Source organism: Amphibalanus amphitrite, unplaced genomic scaffold (assembly GCF_019059575.1).
Source record: "Amphibalanus amphitrite isolate SeventyFive unplaced genomic scaffold, NRLGWU_Aamphi_draft 000783F_arrow, whole genome shotgun sequence".
In the NCBI taxonomy this organism is placed as follows: Eukaryota; Metazoa; Arthropoda; class Thecostraca; order Balanomorpha; family Balanidae; genus Amphibalanus; species Amphibalanus amphitrite.
This window is the reverse complement of record NW_024882277.1, coordinates 193,761-207,994: the sequence shown is the minus strand read 5'-3', so window position 1 is coordinate 207,994 and position 14,234 is coordinate 193,761. Positions and strand designations below refer to the sequence as shown.

The 14,234-nt window shown below is 58.3% G+C and overlaps 2 protein-coding genes across 4 annotated transcripts in view; both read left to right on the top strand.

Moving 5' to 3' along the window:
• The window catches only part of LOC122366072 (adenomatous polyposis coli protein 2-like), a 44,965-nt gene extending 40,968 nt beyond the window's left edge, over positions 1-3,997 (top strand). The window contains exon 19 of the mRNA XM_043337855.1: positions 112-3,997. Within this exon, the coding sequence (XP_043193790.1) occupies positions 112-3,503 (3,392 nt within the window). The 3' untranslated portion in view covers positions 3,504-3,997. The remainder of the gene's footprint in view (positions 1-111) is intronic.
• Positions 3,998-4,649: 652 nt separating this feature from the next.
• On the top strand, positions 4,650-11,144 carry LOC122366079 (probable rRNA-processing protein EBP2). Of its 3 annotated transcripts, none has more exons than XM_043337876.1 (8): positions 4,650-4,812; positions 6,074-6,175; positions 6,427-6,513; positions 7,004-7,111; positions 8,502-8,588; positions 9,567-9,674; positions 10,147-10,406; positions 10,776-11,144. In XM_043337876.1, exons 2-8 carry the CDS (start codon positions 6,101-6,103, stop codon positions 11,062-11,064), a joined length of 1,014 nt encoding a protein of 337 aa, XP_043193811.1. In that variant the 5' UTR covers positions 4,650-4,812; positions 6,074-6,100; the 3' UTR covers positions 11,065-11,144. The 3 variants fall into 3 exon arrangements, with proteins under 3 accessions (XP_043193811.1, XP_043193812.1, XP_043193813.1); XM_043337877.1 differs by lacking the exon at positions 4,650-4,812 and adding an exon at positions 4,866-4,884; XM_043337878.1 differs by lacking the exon at positions 4,650-4,812 and adding an exon at positions 4,992-5,010.
• The last annotated feature ends 3,090 nt before the right edge of the window (positions 11,145-14,234 follow it).

Below are 14,234 nucleotides of genomic sequence, written 5' to 3'. Positions count from 1 at the left end.
ATCAATGTGTCTGATAAGGAATTCATGTAGCGGATAGCACCTTGCACTCGATGGCTCGTCGTTTCAACGAACTTTATTCCTGTTTTGACGCTTCTCTCTGTTCGCCCCCAGGCGCGGCGGAGACCGGTCGCGGCGGCGGCGGCAGCGGCTGGGGCACCCGTCTAATGTCTGCCGACGGCACGCCGCTCTCCCGCAGCAGTTCAGTCGGCTCCCTGGAGACGCGCTCCGACGGCGAGGCCTCCAGCAGCGGCGACGAGCCCGACGCCCGCCTGCTGGAGCGCTGCCTACGCGCCGCGCTGCCCAAGAGCCGCTCCGAGGGCAGCTGCCTGCGGCGCCCGCGGCGCGGCCGGCGCCGCCGCTCGCCCGTGCCGCTCGGCGTCACCCGGACCCCCTCCGAGGAGAGTGAGGGAGAGGAGGAGGAGGAGCCGGCGCGGAGCTCGCCCTCGCCGCCGCCGCCCGTCGAGGTGCAGGTGACGGCCGCCTCCTCGCTCTCCCTGACCGTCTCGGAGCGGAGCGTCTCCCTGGTGGGCGCGGCGCCGCGGTCGGCCGGCGCGCCGCCGGTGCCGGTACCGACGCTGGCCGCCGAGCCCGACTGTATGACCACCTCTCAGCGGGTGGCGCGCGACGCGTCGGCGGTGGCCGCCGCGCTGGAGATGTCCCACGCGGTGATGGCGCAGAGCTCCGACCTGACCAGCAGTCTGGAGCTGCTGGAGGGCGTCGGGCCGCCGTCCATGATGGACAGCGGCGCCTCGTTCAACGGCTTCCCGTCGAGCGGCTCGCTGAGTAACGGCCGCTCGCCGCTGCTGCCGCGCCGGCCGTCCGCCGCCAGCCGCTTCGTCCCGGAGATGATGCGCCGGGCGCTGGGTGGCGGAGGCGGCGGCGCCACCACACAGGGAGGCATGCAGGAGTCGGCCGAGGGCCTGAGCAGCCTCAGCAGCTGCCAGTCCAACCTGGAGCTGGTCAAGCCGCCCTCCTTCATGGAGGAGCTGGACATGGAGAACAGCATGCTGAGCCTGGAGAGCCTGCGCTCGGAGGTGGCCGAGCCGCGCGCCGCGCCGGCCGACAGTCTGGCCGCCCTGGAGCCGCCGTCGCTGTTCCACGAGCTGGGCGAGCCCACCGAGCGCTGCGACTCGACGCTGGGCGGCGCCGGGCCCGGCTCCGAGACGCTGGGCAGCGACACGGAGATGTGCGCGCAGGAGGACCTGCCGCTGGACCCGCCCGAGCTGCCGCGCGACTCCACCCCCGAGAGCTCGCCGCTGGTGCGCCGACGCACGCCGCACCCGCGCCGGCGCCGCTCCGACGAGCGCTACCGCACGTTCACGCGCGGCGCCGGCTCCGAGGACCTGAGCAGCGCCGACCTGACTCTGACGCTCACCCCCGGCGCCGAGTCCGCCGCCACCGAGACGGACGAGACGCTGCGCGCGTCGGCGTCGGCGCCCGGGGTCAGCTCAGCGGCGGCGTCCGGCTCGTCGCGGGCGCGGCGCACGTGTCGGCAGCGGCGCCAGGAGGACCGCGACCGGTACCGGACCCAGACGGTGGAGAGCGGCTCGGACGACCTGCAGCGGCCGTCGGCCGACGACACGCCCTCGCCGCCGTCCCCGGCGCCGCGGCTGGACATCCGCCAGCTGGCGCAGGAGGCGCTGCAGCGTCCGGCGCCACCGTCCGGCCGGCGCGACCTGCGGCAGCTGGCGGCCGAGGCGCAGCGCGCCATCGCCTGCCTGCAGTCGGCCGGCCGCGGCAGCGGGCTGCACGGCGACCCGGCCAGCGCGCCGCTGCCCCACTTTCCGCCGGTGCCGCCGCCGCTGGTCCGCCGGATCCCGGTGCCGGTCTCGGCGTCCGCCCCGGCTCCGGCTGCGGCTCCGACTCCCGTGCTGGCGCCGCCGGCAGAGGCCGAGGAGCCGGAGCTGAGCTCGGAGCCGACCGACAGCTCGCCCGTCAAACTGCGGCCGCGGATCGTCAAACCGGGGGAGGAGACACGCAAGGAGCCGCCGGAGGATGAATCGGAGCAGCCCAAGGGCATCCGCGGCAAGAGGAAGCCGCTCTACTCGGCGCCGCGGCGGGCCGACCCGTCCAAGCGGGACGCTCCCGCCACGCCGGCCAAGGCGGCGGTGAAGCCGAAGGTGTCGGCTGTTCGGCCGAGCTCCGCCAGCTCCCCGGCCGTGTGCCCGGTGAGAGGCACCAAGACCACCCAGCTCCGTAAGGTGATCAGCGGCTCGGCGGTGGCCGGTGCCGGCAGTCCGCTGGCCAGGGTCTCCCGCTCGGCCACCCCGAGTCCGGCCAACAGCGCCACCTCGAGCCCGCAGCTGGGCCTGCGCCGGTTCGGCTCGGCCGGCAAGGCGGGCGTGGTGAGCCGCGAGCTGCCGCGGCCGGCGTCCACGCCCTCCGCGGCTCCGGCCGCCGGGCGGACGGCCGCCAAGCGGCCCGTGTCGGTACCGGTGGCCAGCGCCACCTCGCGCATCCAGCGGCCGGCCTGGGTGGGCGCCGTCCGGCCCGCCAGGTCCGTCACGTCCACTCCGGTGAAGAGGCCGCCGCCGGCAGCGACCACCCCGGTGGGCGCGGCGCCGCCGGCCGCGGCCGAGCCGGCCCCGCCCCAGCCGCCGGCGCAGCTGAAGAAGCAGGGCACCTTCACGCTGGACGAACCCACTCAGGAGCAGACGGTGGCCGAGGCAGAGGCGGAGGCAGAGGCGGAGGCGGAGGGAGGCACCGCCAAACCCAGAGTCCCCCCGCCGGCGCCCACGCGCGGCGGTAAGATCGCGCGCGCGCTGTCTGCGCAGCTGAGCCGGCCGCCGTCGGGCGCCCGGCCGCCGCCCAAGTCACACAGCGGACAGGCGCTGTCGGCGGCCCGCTCGCGCATCCCGAAGTCGCCCAGCTACGAGAGCACGCTGTCTCTGAAGGTGCGCTGCGCCAGTCAGAGCCCGGGCGCGCGCCGCCAGCGGCCGACCTCCCCGCGGCGCGGCCGGGCGCTGCGCCAGAGCGCCAGCAACTCCAGTCTGGGCGGCGGGCGGACTCCGACCCGGGGTGAGCGGAGCGCGAGTAACTCGAGCGTCAGCTCCACCACCTCTGCCGGCGGCGGCGGCGGCGGCGGCCCGCTGGCGGCCGAGTCCTCCGGGAAGATCGCCGCGCTGTGGCGCCGGATCGAGGCGAGCCGGGCGCGCCAGGAGCAGCAGCAGCAGCTGCACTCGCCCGGCGCCGGACACGACGGCCGCGTCTGGATTAAACCCGTGTCCGGCGACGCCAACGCCAACCGGCCGCTGGAGCCGTCGCGCACCGGCTCGGCACTGACCGAGGGCGCCGCGCCGCGCTCCCGGATGGTGTTCACGCCGCAGGGCTGGCGGCGGGTCGGCTCCCCCGCCCAGTCGCCCACCGAGGCGCGACCCAACGCCACCGCCGTCATCCCGCCGTTCAACTACAGCCCGCCGGGCGGCGCGGCGCGTGCCATCCCCAGCGCCCCTGGCGACAACACCGAGAAACGCAAACGCAAGTCGGCAGCGCTCGGAACGTGAATATCAGGCGCCACCGGCGGCTAGTCTGTGTGTGATATTATACCTACAGCTTTTGGTACATGAGAACTTTTGTGGCAGCGTGAATCCAGCTGTGCGTCATTGTGTACTGTGCAGTGTGTCTATTGCGATGATTGTGATCATTTGATTTTCTCTGGTCGTGTCTGGTTCCTATTGGACGCCCAATCTGTGTACCCGGACAGTGGCAGCCTCCTCCAGCGAGGCCCAATCAGTTTCGCTGTCGGACGTTCTCCGAATCCATAGGGTAGGGATTGATTCATATACCATGCAGTATATGTGCCTGATGAAAGACGCGACTCGAGCATGAGAAGTGTATTTTTTCCAATAGATGCTCATGTAGCTTCTCAAATCGATGGCATAGTTATGGATTTTTCTCTCGGCGCATCCGTCGCCTGCAGCCAAATATGATACGTCGGCTGGCGGCTCTCCTGCTTCTGAACGACAGTCTGTTGCATAATAAACGAGAAACCTTTGTAGCTTAAGGTTGTCCGTTGTGAGGAGGTGTTTCGCGTTTGCATTTCTTCGATTGAAGGAAGTTCGATGTCAGAAAATCGTGGAGAATGAGACTGTGTAAGGGCACATCAGGAAGGGCACTTATGGTCAGTCGCTGCGGAACGCGTTTAATTAGGGTGGGGGGGGGGGGGGGGGGGGGCACTGCCGACTTTTGGTCCCATTCTTTCCATGCAACGCCCATAGGGCTAATGTTAAAATGCCAAAATCAAAGGGGGGGGGGGGGCACGTTGCCCCGGTGCCCTCCCCGTTCCGCCGCCTATGCTTATATGGTCCGATGCATTTCGAGGTCGTCTGAGAGCATTTCACTCGATGTTTTCCTTTCCTTGACACTTTTGATCTACTGGGTATTGTACTTATCTTCCTAGCCTTTATGTCTCAAATAACTTCTCTGAAATGCAAGATCTCGATTCTCGAAAAGCGGTAGCGAAGCTGTCGACTGCTGTCGACTGAATTCAGCAGCACTGTAGTCACCAAGGTATATAAAAACACTGTCACTGGTAACACTGGTGTCACTGGTAAACACTGGTAGTCACTTCTGAAATTTTGCATCAAGTTAATGCTAAATTTATGTCACAGCTGCGCCAGATCTGGCGAAACTGCCATTACAATTGCGACAAATGATCTCGAGCCTTCGGCGAAGCATGCGTGTGTTTTGAAAGTAAAAATTCGAATTGAAATATTCGTAACTCCGTAAGAAAATCTTGAACTGTGTGCTGTAGATTTTATAAATTATATTGCGAAGAAGTTTATCAGCTTCTGACGGTCAACGTTTTCTGAGGTAAATTAATTTCTTATACAACTCAAACTAGTCTGGGCAACGTTGCGTGCATCGCCAGGATTCTGACAAGCAGTGCCTAATATTTTTGTTTTCTTTGTCAAAACAGTGGTCAAAACTGTGCTTCATTTATGTGAAAACATGGGTTATACATTTAAACTCAACATTTCAAACAGTGTGACATACATGATTTTAAGTTAGGTATTCTACTATTCATGAATGAAATGATATGGTTTCAGCCAGACATGCATGGATCCAATACAATTACCTTACCTTACCTTACTAAACTAAACAAAACCTTAAAACCCTAAAAACTTAACACAAAAATTTATATATCCATCAGATTAATAGTCTTCAAGCATGAAATATTTATGTAAATCATTACTTATTAACTCTTAATGAAGTAGCATCCTTGCATTCCTTCAGAGTTGATAGTTCTCACCTCTCAGAGAATCCTGCGGTTTCCAGCTTGGATCCATGAGCTGATAGGATAGAATAGATTTATTCCATTAATAAGGACACATACAAAACAATGATTGCCGATTGGTGCAAAAAGGGTTTATTTATGTTGCAGTACCTCTCGGCTTACGTAGGTACTAGGCAATCACCTGACTCGGGTCACCGCCCGACTGCATGCCCACCCGCACCGCCCCAGCAGCAACTGCCGCCATGCTACCACCACCATAATCTGATATTTTTATCTGTGCTGCATCTTGTAGGATTTTCCTAGATCTTGCAACTCCGAAGGAATGCGAGCATTTTTCAGTCATTTGGAGAGTTTATGAGCAGTGATTTGTACAATAATTTGATGCTTGAATAACACTTATATAATGGTCATCTTGACTGTTGTAATTGGTTGTCTGGGACCTGTGCACATCTGGCTTCATCAGCATATAATATGACCATAATTGTTGGTAGAATTTTCATCACCAGTATACTGCCAATTCTGCCACTCATTTATAAGTTTGCTGATAAAACCAAAAGGTTGATAATTGCAGCAGGTTGGTAGCATAATTACAGAAAAAGGCAGCAATAAGCACTTCACCAAGTTCTTCATGAATCATGATGTGTTACCTACCTAGCTGCTGCCGTAGATGAGTTCTCAAGTCCGTTCATTATTAAGATAGATGAACAATAATTTGGCAGTTGAATTCTTAAGCCCTAGGTGACTAAGTGGCTAGTTTTTCTTGGTATAATCTGTAAAGCTGTTAAATGTCACTAAGTGCATGGTGTTTATTTATCATTTGTATTGATGCTTCCTCAGACATCACTTTTATCATTAGCAAGCACAATGGATCTCATGGACGATGACTCTGAAATGGAAGGCTATCACTCAGAGGACTCTGCACAGGATTCAGATGAGGAGGTAAGGCAAAGGCATTGGTTGTGTTCACTGCTTAGTGCTTTTGGTAAAACAAATGTATTATAATTAACTGTTACCTTTTCCTAAGCCATGCTGGCTGCTCACTGCTGCCAAGCCTGCCATTGTTATAAATTTTCATTAGAAGTGCAATACTCAGTCGTTTTCAACTGTAAGCAAAACCTGACCCTCACAACCTTCACTTGTCCTGTCTACCCTTCATGTATGCTTACCATAACTTTTTTTACTGTTCTCAGCTTCAGGAGGCCTTCAGAACAGGAAAGCTGCAGCCTGGTCTGAATATTGTCAAAGAAAGACCAGTGAAAACATTTGTCAACAATGAGGTAAGTCATGCCTGCTGAACATTGCTCGTTACTTTTTCACATAATGTCATATTCTTCATTGTTCTGCCAGATTAAAGAAAAGCAGGCGGTGCCTGTCTGCTGATGGTGCCTGAATTTTCCCAGCATATTAGACAGAATGCCTTAGCAGGTCCCTCCAATCAGATACCTACTCTCAAGTGGTAGGTACTGTTCAAACTCAAGTATTTTTCTGATGCTTTCTTTTGTGTCGCATCGTTTTTTTTTCATGCAAACAATAATTTTTGTTGCCTTATGATTGTTTAACAAATTCTTTTCATAGTATGCACTATGCATCCACGACCACTCTGCTATCTTTCCCACCATATTTGCAGGTTGCAGTGTGTGCTGATGCTGAATTAATATATCAGCTCATTTCCATCTGTTAGTTATAACCTCGCCCCACACCGACTCCGTGACGGTGTGGCCAGTACCCCGTCTCGGCCGGCCAGTAACGCTCCCTGTCCACCCCCAGGGCGCCATCCTGGCCAAACTGGAGGAGATCCGCGTCCGCCTGCCGTGGCTCGAGCGGCTCGACCTGGTCAACCGGCCCGCACCCATGGCGCCCGAACTCAAACGAGACGTGAGTGACTACCTATACTGTCATGCGAATTGGCTACTGGCAGTTTGCCAAAAGGCTGGGGACGATTATTTGATCATGCAAAAATCCAAAGTGTGTTGTCCGATATTAGATCGTTTTGTCCCACTGCCACAGATCGATTCCTTCAGCTGAAGCTCTTATGACCTGGAATAACAAGTGCATAGGTACCCGTTTTTTATCGTTTTTCGTTTGGTATCTACACATCATTCTGCAAAATCCATGTATTTTGCAGAATCTGCGATTCAATTTCGGTACAGTTTATCCCAGCAAAAAAAGGTTTCCGTGTTTTTATGACATTTTTTTGTATTCATTATGTTTTTATTATTAGTCTTAGCAGCATAAGATGACATCTCCACGGAGTACCGCTGCCTTCGGGTGCGTGGGTCGGAAACATCACAGGGGCCGGCGTAATGGCCAGTGACCATTGGTTAAAGAGGCCGCCGAGTGACGACACTTGAAGCGCGATACCGGGGGCGGTGGACGAGCCCAGTAACCCGGAACTACCACGTATGGTCTGATAGCTTCGTCCGGTCACACCGCTGAGTGGTCACTGCGGCGCGGTCTAACTGTGACGTCATCAAGGTGACGATACACGTGACGTCAAGGGTCCCCCTTGGGCCGTGTCTTGTTTTGCGTGACGACTTTGGGCTGTGTATGATAGATGTTGTTTTACGCACTTGCAGTGTTTTGCAATCATGTGTTCGGGTGGGCTGGATTTCAATAGCTAATGAGCAACGGAGCTGTGCACGAATAAGCGATGTAACGTGAAATTGTGAATAGTTGATCACTCACGCGTGCACACCCGCTAACAGCGGCAGCGCGGATGTGTTTCTGAACGCCTGGAGGTGCTATCGTGAGATATCCTGACGACACCTGTATCAGTTGCGTTATCACGGAGACACGTCACACGTGAGCGTCACCTGGGTTCTGGGTAGGCCGAACAGCCACTACCAGAACAACCGACACGCCTGTTCATACCCAGCAGCGCCGAACAAACGAATGTTATCAGTAGGACAACACTTGTTCTTATTCTGCAATATCGCATTCTGACAAACGGTTATTGCCCATCGGAACAGAGGACTGCACGAGTGACTAACACATCCTATCAGACAAGGGCTGCTTTTCGGCGCTCAGGGTGGTGATTGTTTTAATTCGCCGTCTTGTCTGAGTGTATGAAATGATGCGGCAAAACTCGTATCCCACGTGCATCATTGTCAGTTATGATGTTAAAGCCAAGTTAAAGCAGTTTTTCGCCACAACGTTACGGTTGTGACAATATCGTGTATCCGTGCATATGTTTCCAGCGATAGTAATCCTTCTCCTCCTAGAGAAACGATTTTAAAGACTGATTCAGGCTTTATTTTTATTTCAGCAAGAGCAAATAATGACAGATGCCACCGATGATTCGATAGCAGAAGATGACTTTAAACGGGAGATGCTGTTTTACCGGCAGGCCCAGGTAAGACTTCGGTGGTTCGAAGTGCTGTTGAAGTGTTGATGCCGTCTGCACTGTGCGATGTTCCGCGTGAAATGACAGCGCCGGGACTCTCTGTCCGACTTCATTCCAGTGAGGACCGATTTCTCGTTCACCCCTACACCAAAGCGACTATGACCCAACGCTCTGTGTCGCTATTTCATGCCTGTAGCACGGGATTTGACCTGGTATCGGCTGTGTGTCATTACGACGTGACGTTGTGTCTCCGCCTTTGTAACGCCCGTGTCTCCACTGTTGTGACGCTGTCTCCGCCACTGAAACCCGTGTCTCCGCCGTTGTGACGTTGTCTCCGCTACTGAAACCCGTGTCTCCGCCGTTGTGACGTTGTCTCCACCACTGAAACCCCTTGTCTCCGCCGTTGTGACGCTGTCTCCGCCACTGAAACCCGTGTCTCCGCCGTTGTGACGCTGTCTCCGCCACTGAAACCCGTGTCTCCGCCGTTGTGACGCTGTCTCCGCCACTGAAACCCGTGTCTCCGCCGTTGTGACGCTGTCTCCGCCACTGAAACCCGTGTCTCCGCCGTTGTGACGCTGTCTCCGCTACTGAAACCCGTGTCTCCGCCGTTGTGACGTTGTCTCCACCACTGAAACCCCTTGTCTCCGCCGTTGTGACGCTGTCTCCGCCACTGAAACCCGTGTCTCCGCCGTTGTGACGCTGTCTCCGCCACTGAAACCCGTGTCTCCGCCGTTGTGACGCTGTCTCCGCCACTGAAACCCGTGTCTCCGCCGTTGTGACGCTGTCTCCGCTACTGAAACCCGTGTCTCCGCCGTTGTGACGTTGTCTCCACCACTGAAACCCCTTGTCTCCGCCGTTGTGACGCTGTCTCCGCCACTGAAACCCGTGTCTCCGCCGTTGTGACGCTGTCTCCACCACTGAAACCCGTGTCTCCGCCGTTGTGACGCTGTCTCCGCTTCTCTAACGCCCATGTCTCCGCCGTTGCAGGCGGCCGTGCTGGAGGGTCTGCCGCGCCTCCAGGCGGAGGGAGTACCCACCCGCCGGCCCGACGACTACCTCGCCCAGATGGTCAAATCGGACGAACAGATGGACAAGGTAACGACTAACGACTAGACCGGCTGCATCATCGTTTGGATGGACACTGGGCATAGGTTTTCTTCAAAGCCGAGTAATGGTTTGACATGCTAAAAGAATGTAAAACTTAAACTAATTGGTCGATATGGCCCCGTTTCTGCCCGATGAACAATTATGCGTATATCTTACAAACATCACTAAGCAAATAACTTTTGGTGAAGACTGTATCGTCACTTTTGCAGAACACTTTGTTTAACACGTTTTGTTGCCTACTTGCAGCATTACCGATGTTAACACCCGGTCAATTCCCCTATCGCCCGAAAGGCATGTCTTGCTCACACTTGGTGACGGTGGCGTTTAGTCACACACACCTGCACACAAAACCCCCTCCCCTCCCCCGCCTCCCCTCCCCCGCCTCCCCTCCCCGCCGGGCGCTGTGTCGCCGTCCCCAGTGACCGAACTCAGCCTCTGACTGCGCGTCCGTCCCCGCCAGGTACGGAAGTTCCTCATCAGGCAGAAGACGCAGAAGGAAATGTCCGAGAAGGCGCGCAAACTCCGCGAGCTGAAGAAGACGGGGAAGAGGACGCAGATCGAGGCGCAGCAGCGGAAGCAGAAGGAGAAGAAGGAGATGCTGGAGAAGATGAAGAAGTTCAGAAAGGGCACGGAAAAGAATCTCGATTTCCTCGAGACGCCGGAGGAGCTGCAGTCCAACAAACGACAGCAGCCGGGCAAGGCGCGCAATCAGAAGAAAAAGTGAGTTGATGATTTGTAATATCGTTATGGTGAATGCCTGCTCTGTTTCGAAAAGTGCTGAGGCTTCACTTTGGGTTAAATTCACTTTGCATTGTGGTGGGTGGCATCTCAGTATGCTTCACTTTGAAGTGGGAAGGTTCGTTCATGGCAGCTCTGATCCGCGTCCGTATGTGCCGCTACAAATCTGACCCGTGCTCATCCGTGTGGTCACCTAACTGTCCCCATTTCCCGTCATGCTCTAGTTATGATGCGTTCCCACCCTTTTCGGCACTTATTTGATCCGTTCCCACCCGTGTCGTTAAAAGAATACCGACCCGTACCCACCTTTGTCGGTACATATCTGACCCGTTCCGACCTGTGTGTTGTCAGACTGTCTCAGAAGCGCCAGGAGAAGGACGCCCGGTTCGGGTTCGGCGGCAGGAAGCGCGGCCAGAAGCGGAACACAGCAGAGAGCACCTCCGACACGTCCTGGACCAGCGGCAAGAGCCGCGGCGGCAAAAAGTTCGTCTCCAAGGCGGGCGGGAAGGGTCGCGGGCCGGCCGGCGGGGCGGCGGGGGGCCGCGCGAAGGGAGGCAGGGGCGGCGGCGGCGCGCCCAACAAACGGCCCGGCAAACTGGCCCGACAGAATATGAAGAACAAGGCGAAAAGTCGGAAATGAGCAGGGGCTGTGGGGCTGGACATCCGTATGTGGGTCATCGTGGGTCATGCCGCTTGTAATACATGTGTACAATTCACTGATAGATATTTCAGTAGTGGAAAAAATGTGTTGGTTTTACGAATAATTCATGTTGTAGAAGATGTGTATTACGGGTCACACAGAACATCTCAGTCTCACCAAGCTTAAACATGTCACGTAACAATGAATAACGCTATGCTTTCCGAAGCTCGGTTGATAAATGCTCAGAATGTGGAAGGATGTGACATTCAGGCAACATCACGCTAAAACACCCTCTTTACCCCCGGCTTCGTGGTAGGTGGCTGGGCCCAGCGTGGCCTAGACACCTCCGGCGAGCTGATAAGTGACTTAGGCCATATTACATTTTACCGCATCCGTCTCAAGGAGATTGTGGGCACGGGAGATAAAACCACAGCCGAGATAGACCCTCCCCGTAGCAGCAAGTCATTTATCTCGAGATAGCACGCGGTACGAAGCCATATGGTATTTCTCATTGCCCTGACATGGATACCAAGGACCTGCCAAGTATCACTTAGACTGAACGACCCAATAAATTACCTCCGACCCGCGACTACGAGCTCAGCACCTGAGCAAGGGGTACGAGCTATTAACACCAGCTCAGCAACTACTCTGCACCGAGCGATAGGTAAATCGTAAACATCTCGCCCCGTGGCACCTGAGACTGACACTCTCCGTCATAAAACTGCCGGGCACGGCTCCCGGCAATCCGCCGCTGTTGCGCGGTTTGACCCGACGCGCAATAAAAGCTCGCAGTTATCTCTTTGTCCACTTCTTGTCGTCGCTGTCCTCCCTATTCGTCATGCTTTCCTCGCGTGTTGCGAGTGACTCACAGACGGATCACTGACACCGAAGGCTCACTCAGCCAGGCGCGGGGTGGCTAGTTTTAGATGTGGCGCACCTATTTGAGTTCTGACCTGCCAGTTCCGTTCTGACCCGCTATGTTCAGTGCTGTGGCGCCAGGTTCAATTCTACAGCACCGTGTCCGTTCTGTCGCACCAGGTCTATTGCCGTCGCTCACGGTTCAGTGCTACCGCTCCTTGGTTCAGTGCTGCCGCACATGGTTCAGCGCTGCCGCTCCTTGGTTCAGTTCTGCCGCACATGGTTCAGTGCTGCCGCTCCTTGGTTCAGTGCTGTCGCGCCAGGTCCTCGAACTGGGCCTGCAGCCGGCGCACCACGCCCGGCCGGATGAAGCGCCGGCTGCTGGCCGTCGCCGGCGCCTGGCGCTGCAGGTGGTACGGCGCCACCGGCTGCACCGGCTTGGAGCCCAGCGCCTGGCGCAGGTGGCGCACGGACGGCGGCTCCGGCGGGTCGGCGGCCTCCTTCAGCGGCGGGTCCTGGATCCAGCGCCAGTCGGACGGTTCCTCCGGCCGCCGCGGCCACCTCCGCTGCGGCTTCGGCTCCACGCGCGCCACCACGGCGTTCGGCAGGCTGCGGGTGTGCGCCGGTCGGCGGCGCGGCTCCACGGGCAGCGTGGAGCGGTGCGGCTCCCCCTGGCCGTCCGCCTCGGCCGGCGGCGGGCGGCTCACCTCCTGGGACGACTCGCTCTTGTGCAGCAGGTGTCGGAAGAACACGGCCACCGGGTCCTGGCGGCGCTGCACCTGCTGCTCGCGGAAACTGACCTTCTTCCTGAGCCGGTCGCTCTCCTGAATCGGCCGCAGGTCCTGCAGCGAGCGCCAGAACGAGCGCGCGCTGGCGAAGGACGCCGACCGGCTGAGCTCGGCCGCGCGCCGCTCCCCGTCGGCCGCGTCGGGGCTGGAGGGCTTAGAGTCGGGTCCGGAGCGGGGGCTGCCTGGGTCGGCGCCCGAGTCGAGGGAGCAGGCTCTGATGGGACCGGCCGCGACGACAGGTTTCAGGGGGCGCGGCTTGGGCTGCGCGGTGAAGGGATCCGCAGCTGATGGTGACTCGCTCTCTGAGTGCGGCGCGGAATCTGAAGTCGCCGGTTTTACCGTTGCTACGGTAGGCTTCTCGGTATTTACGATTGCTTCCAGAGCTGGGAGTACGATCGGAGATGGCCTCTGTCTACTCACTGAGGGCATTGTATCTGCCTCTGTAAGATCTGACCCATCTGACTCGTGTCCGTGGTCGCTTTCTGATGAAGCTGTCGCAAGCGGATCTGTCAGAGACGGCGGGTCCGAATTCTCACTGGGAGATTCTGACAGATCATTCGATGGTGCCTCTGCCTCTGGCATTGTCTGAACTGGTACCTCTGGTAGGTCCTGTGGTAGCGCTTTTGGTATCTCTTGTGATGTTTCGCTGGGCACCTCGAATGTCGTCTCTGATAGTGCACGCTCTGGTTCTCCTGAGAGGTCGGAGCTCAGACCTGACGGAGCCTGCTCGTCTCCTCCTCTGCTCTCGTCCGCTTCCGCTGACACTGTCCGAACGGCCGCCGACCTGGCGCGCCGCGGCGGTGCGGGCCGGGACCGGGTCACCGGCGTCAGCACGTACCCAAAGTCCTGCAGCGGTCGCAGACTGTCCAGGTCAGCCCGCACCTGACGCACTGTGTCGGCGTCGGGCGCCGGCCGCGGCTCGGGCCGTGCACTCTCACTGACGCCGTGTGAGTCAGTCGCAGTGTCTGTACGGCACACGGCACCGTCACTGTCCCGATGTCGTGGCTCGTCTCCCTTCGCCGGCTCGCCGTCATCTCTCTGGACGGGAATCTCTACGGCACCGTCGCCAACACCATCGCCGCCCGCGCCACCGTCCCGCTCACTGTACTGCTCACTGTACTCACTGTACTCTTCACTGGCTACTGAACTGTTCGCAGACTCACAGTTCCTGGCCCGTGCGCGAAGCGCCTTCCTCTTCTGCGCCCAGAAGGTTTTGATTTCGGCCACCAGAGGTCGGTGGTAAAGCACGAATGGCTGGATGTTCCTCGGCAGCTGTTCAAACTCGACACTGGCCTCGTGCACGTGGAACGTCCCGAGCCGCTCCTCCTCGTGTCGAAGCCTCCAGTAGTGGCGCACCCCGGCGGCCAGCGGCCGGAGGTGCGCCAGCTGAGCAGCGAACGTCCGCTCCACGCTGACCGAGCCGGCCGGCGCCGGGCGCGCGCTGTGATCCGTGCTGGGAGGGTCAGCAGAGGGGCTGACCGTGTGCCGGTCGTCTGACCCACCGGGGGGACTGGCGAAGCTGCT

Bases quoted from the DNA above. Each gene is read 5' to 3' on its own strand.
- LOC122366079 (XM_043337876.1), top strand. From the start codon at position 6,101: ATGGATCTCATGGACGATGACTCTGAAATGGAAGGCTATCACTCAGAG. The intron at 7,112-8,501 runs GTGAGTGACTAC...TTTTTATTTCAG, and splicing joins CGCCCGAACTCAAACGAGAC to CAAGAGCAAATAATGACAGA. The intron at 9,675-10,146 runs GTAACGACTAAC...CGTCCCCGCCAG, and splicing joins CGGACGAACAGATGGACAAG to GTACGGAAGTTCCTCATCAG.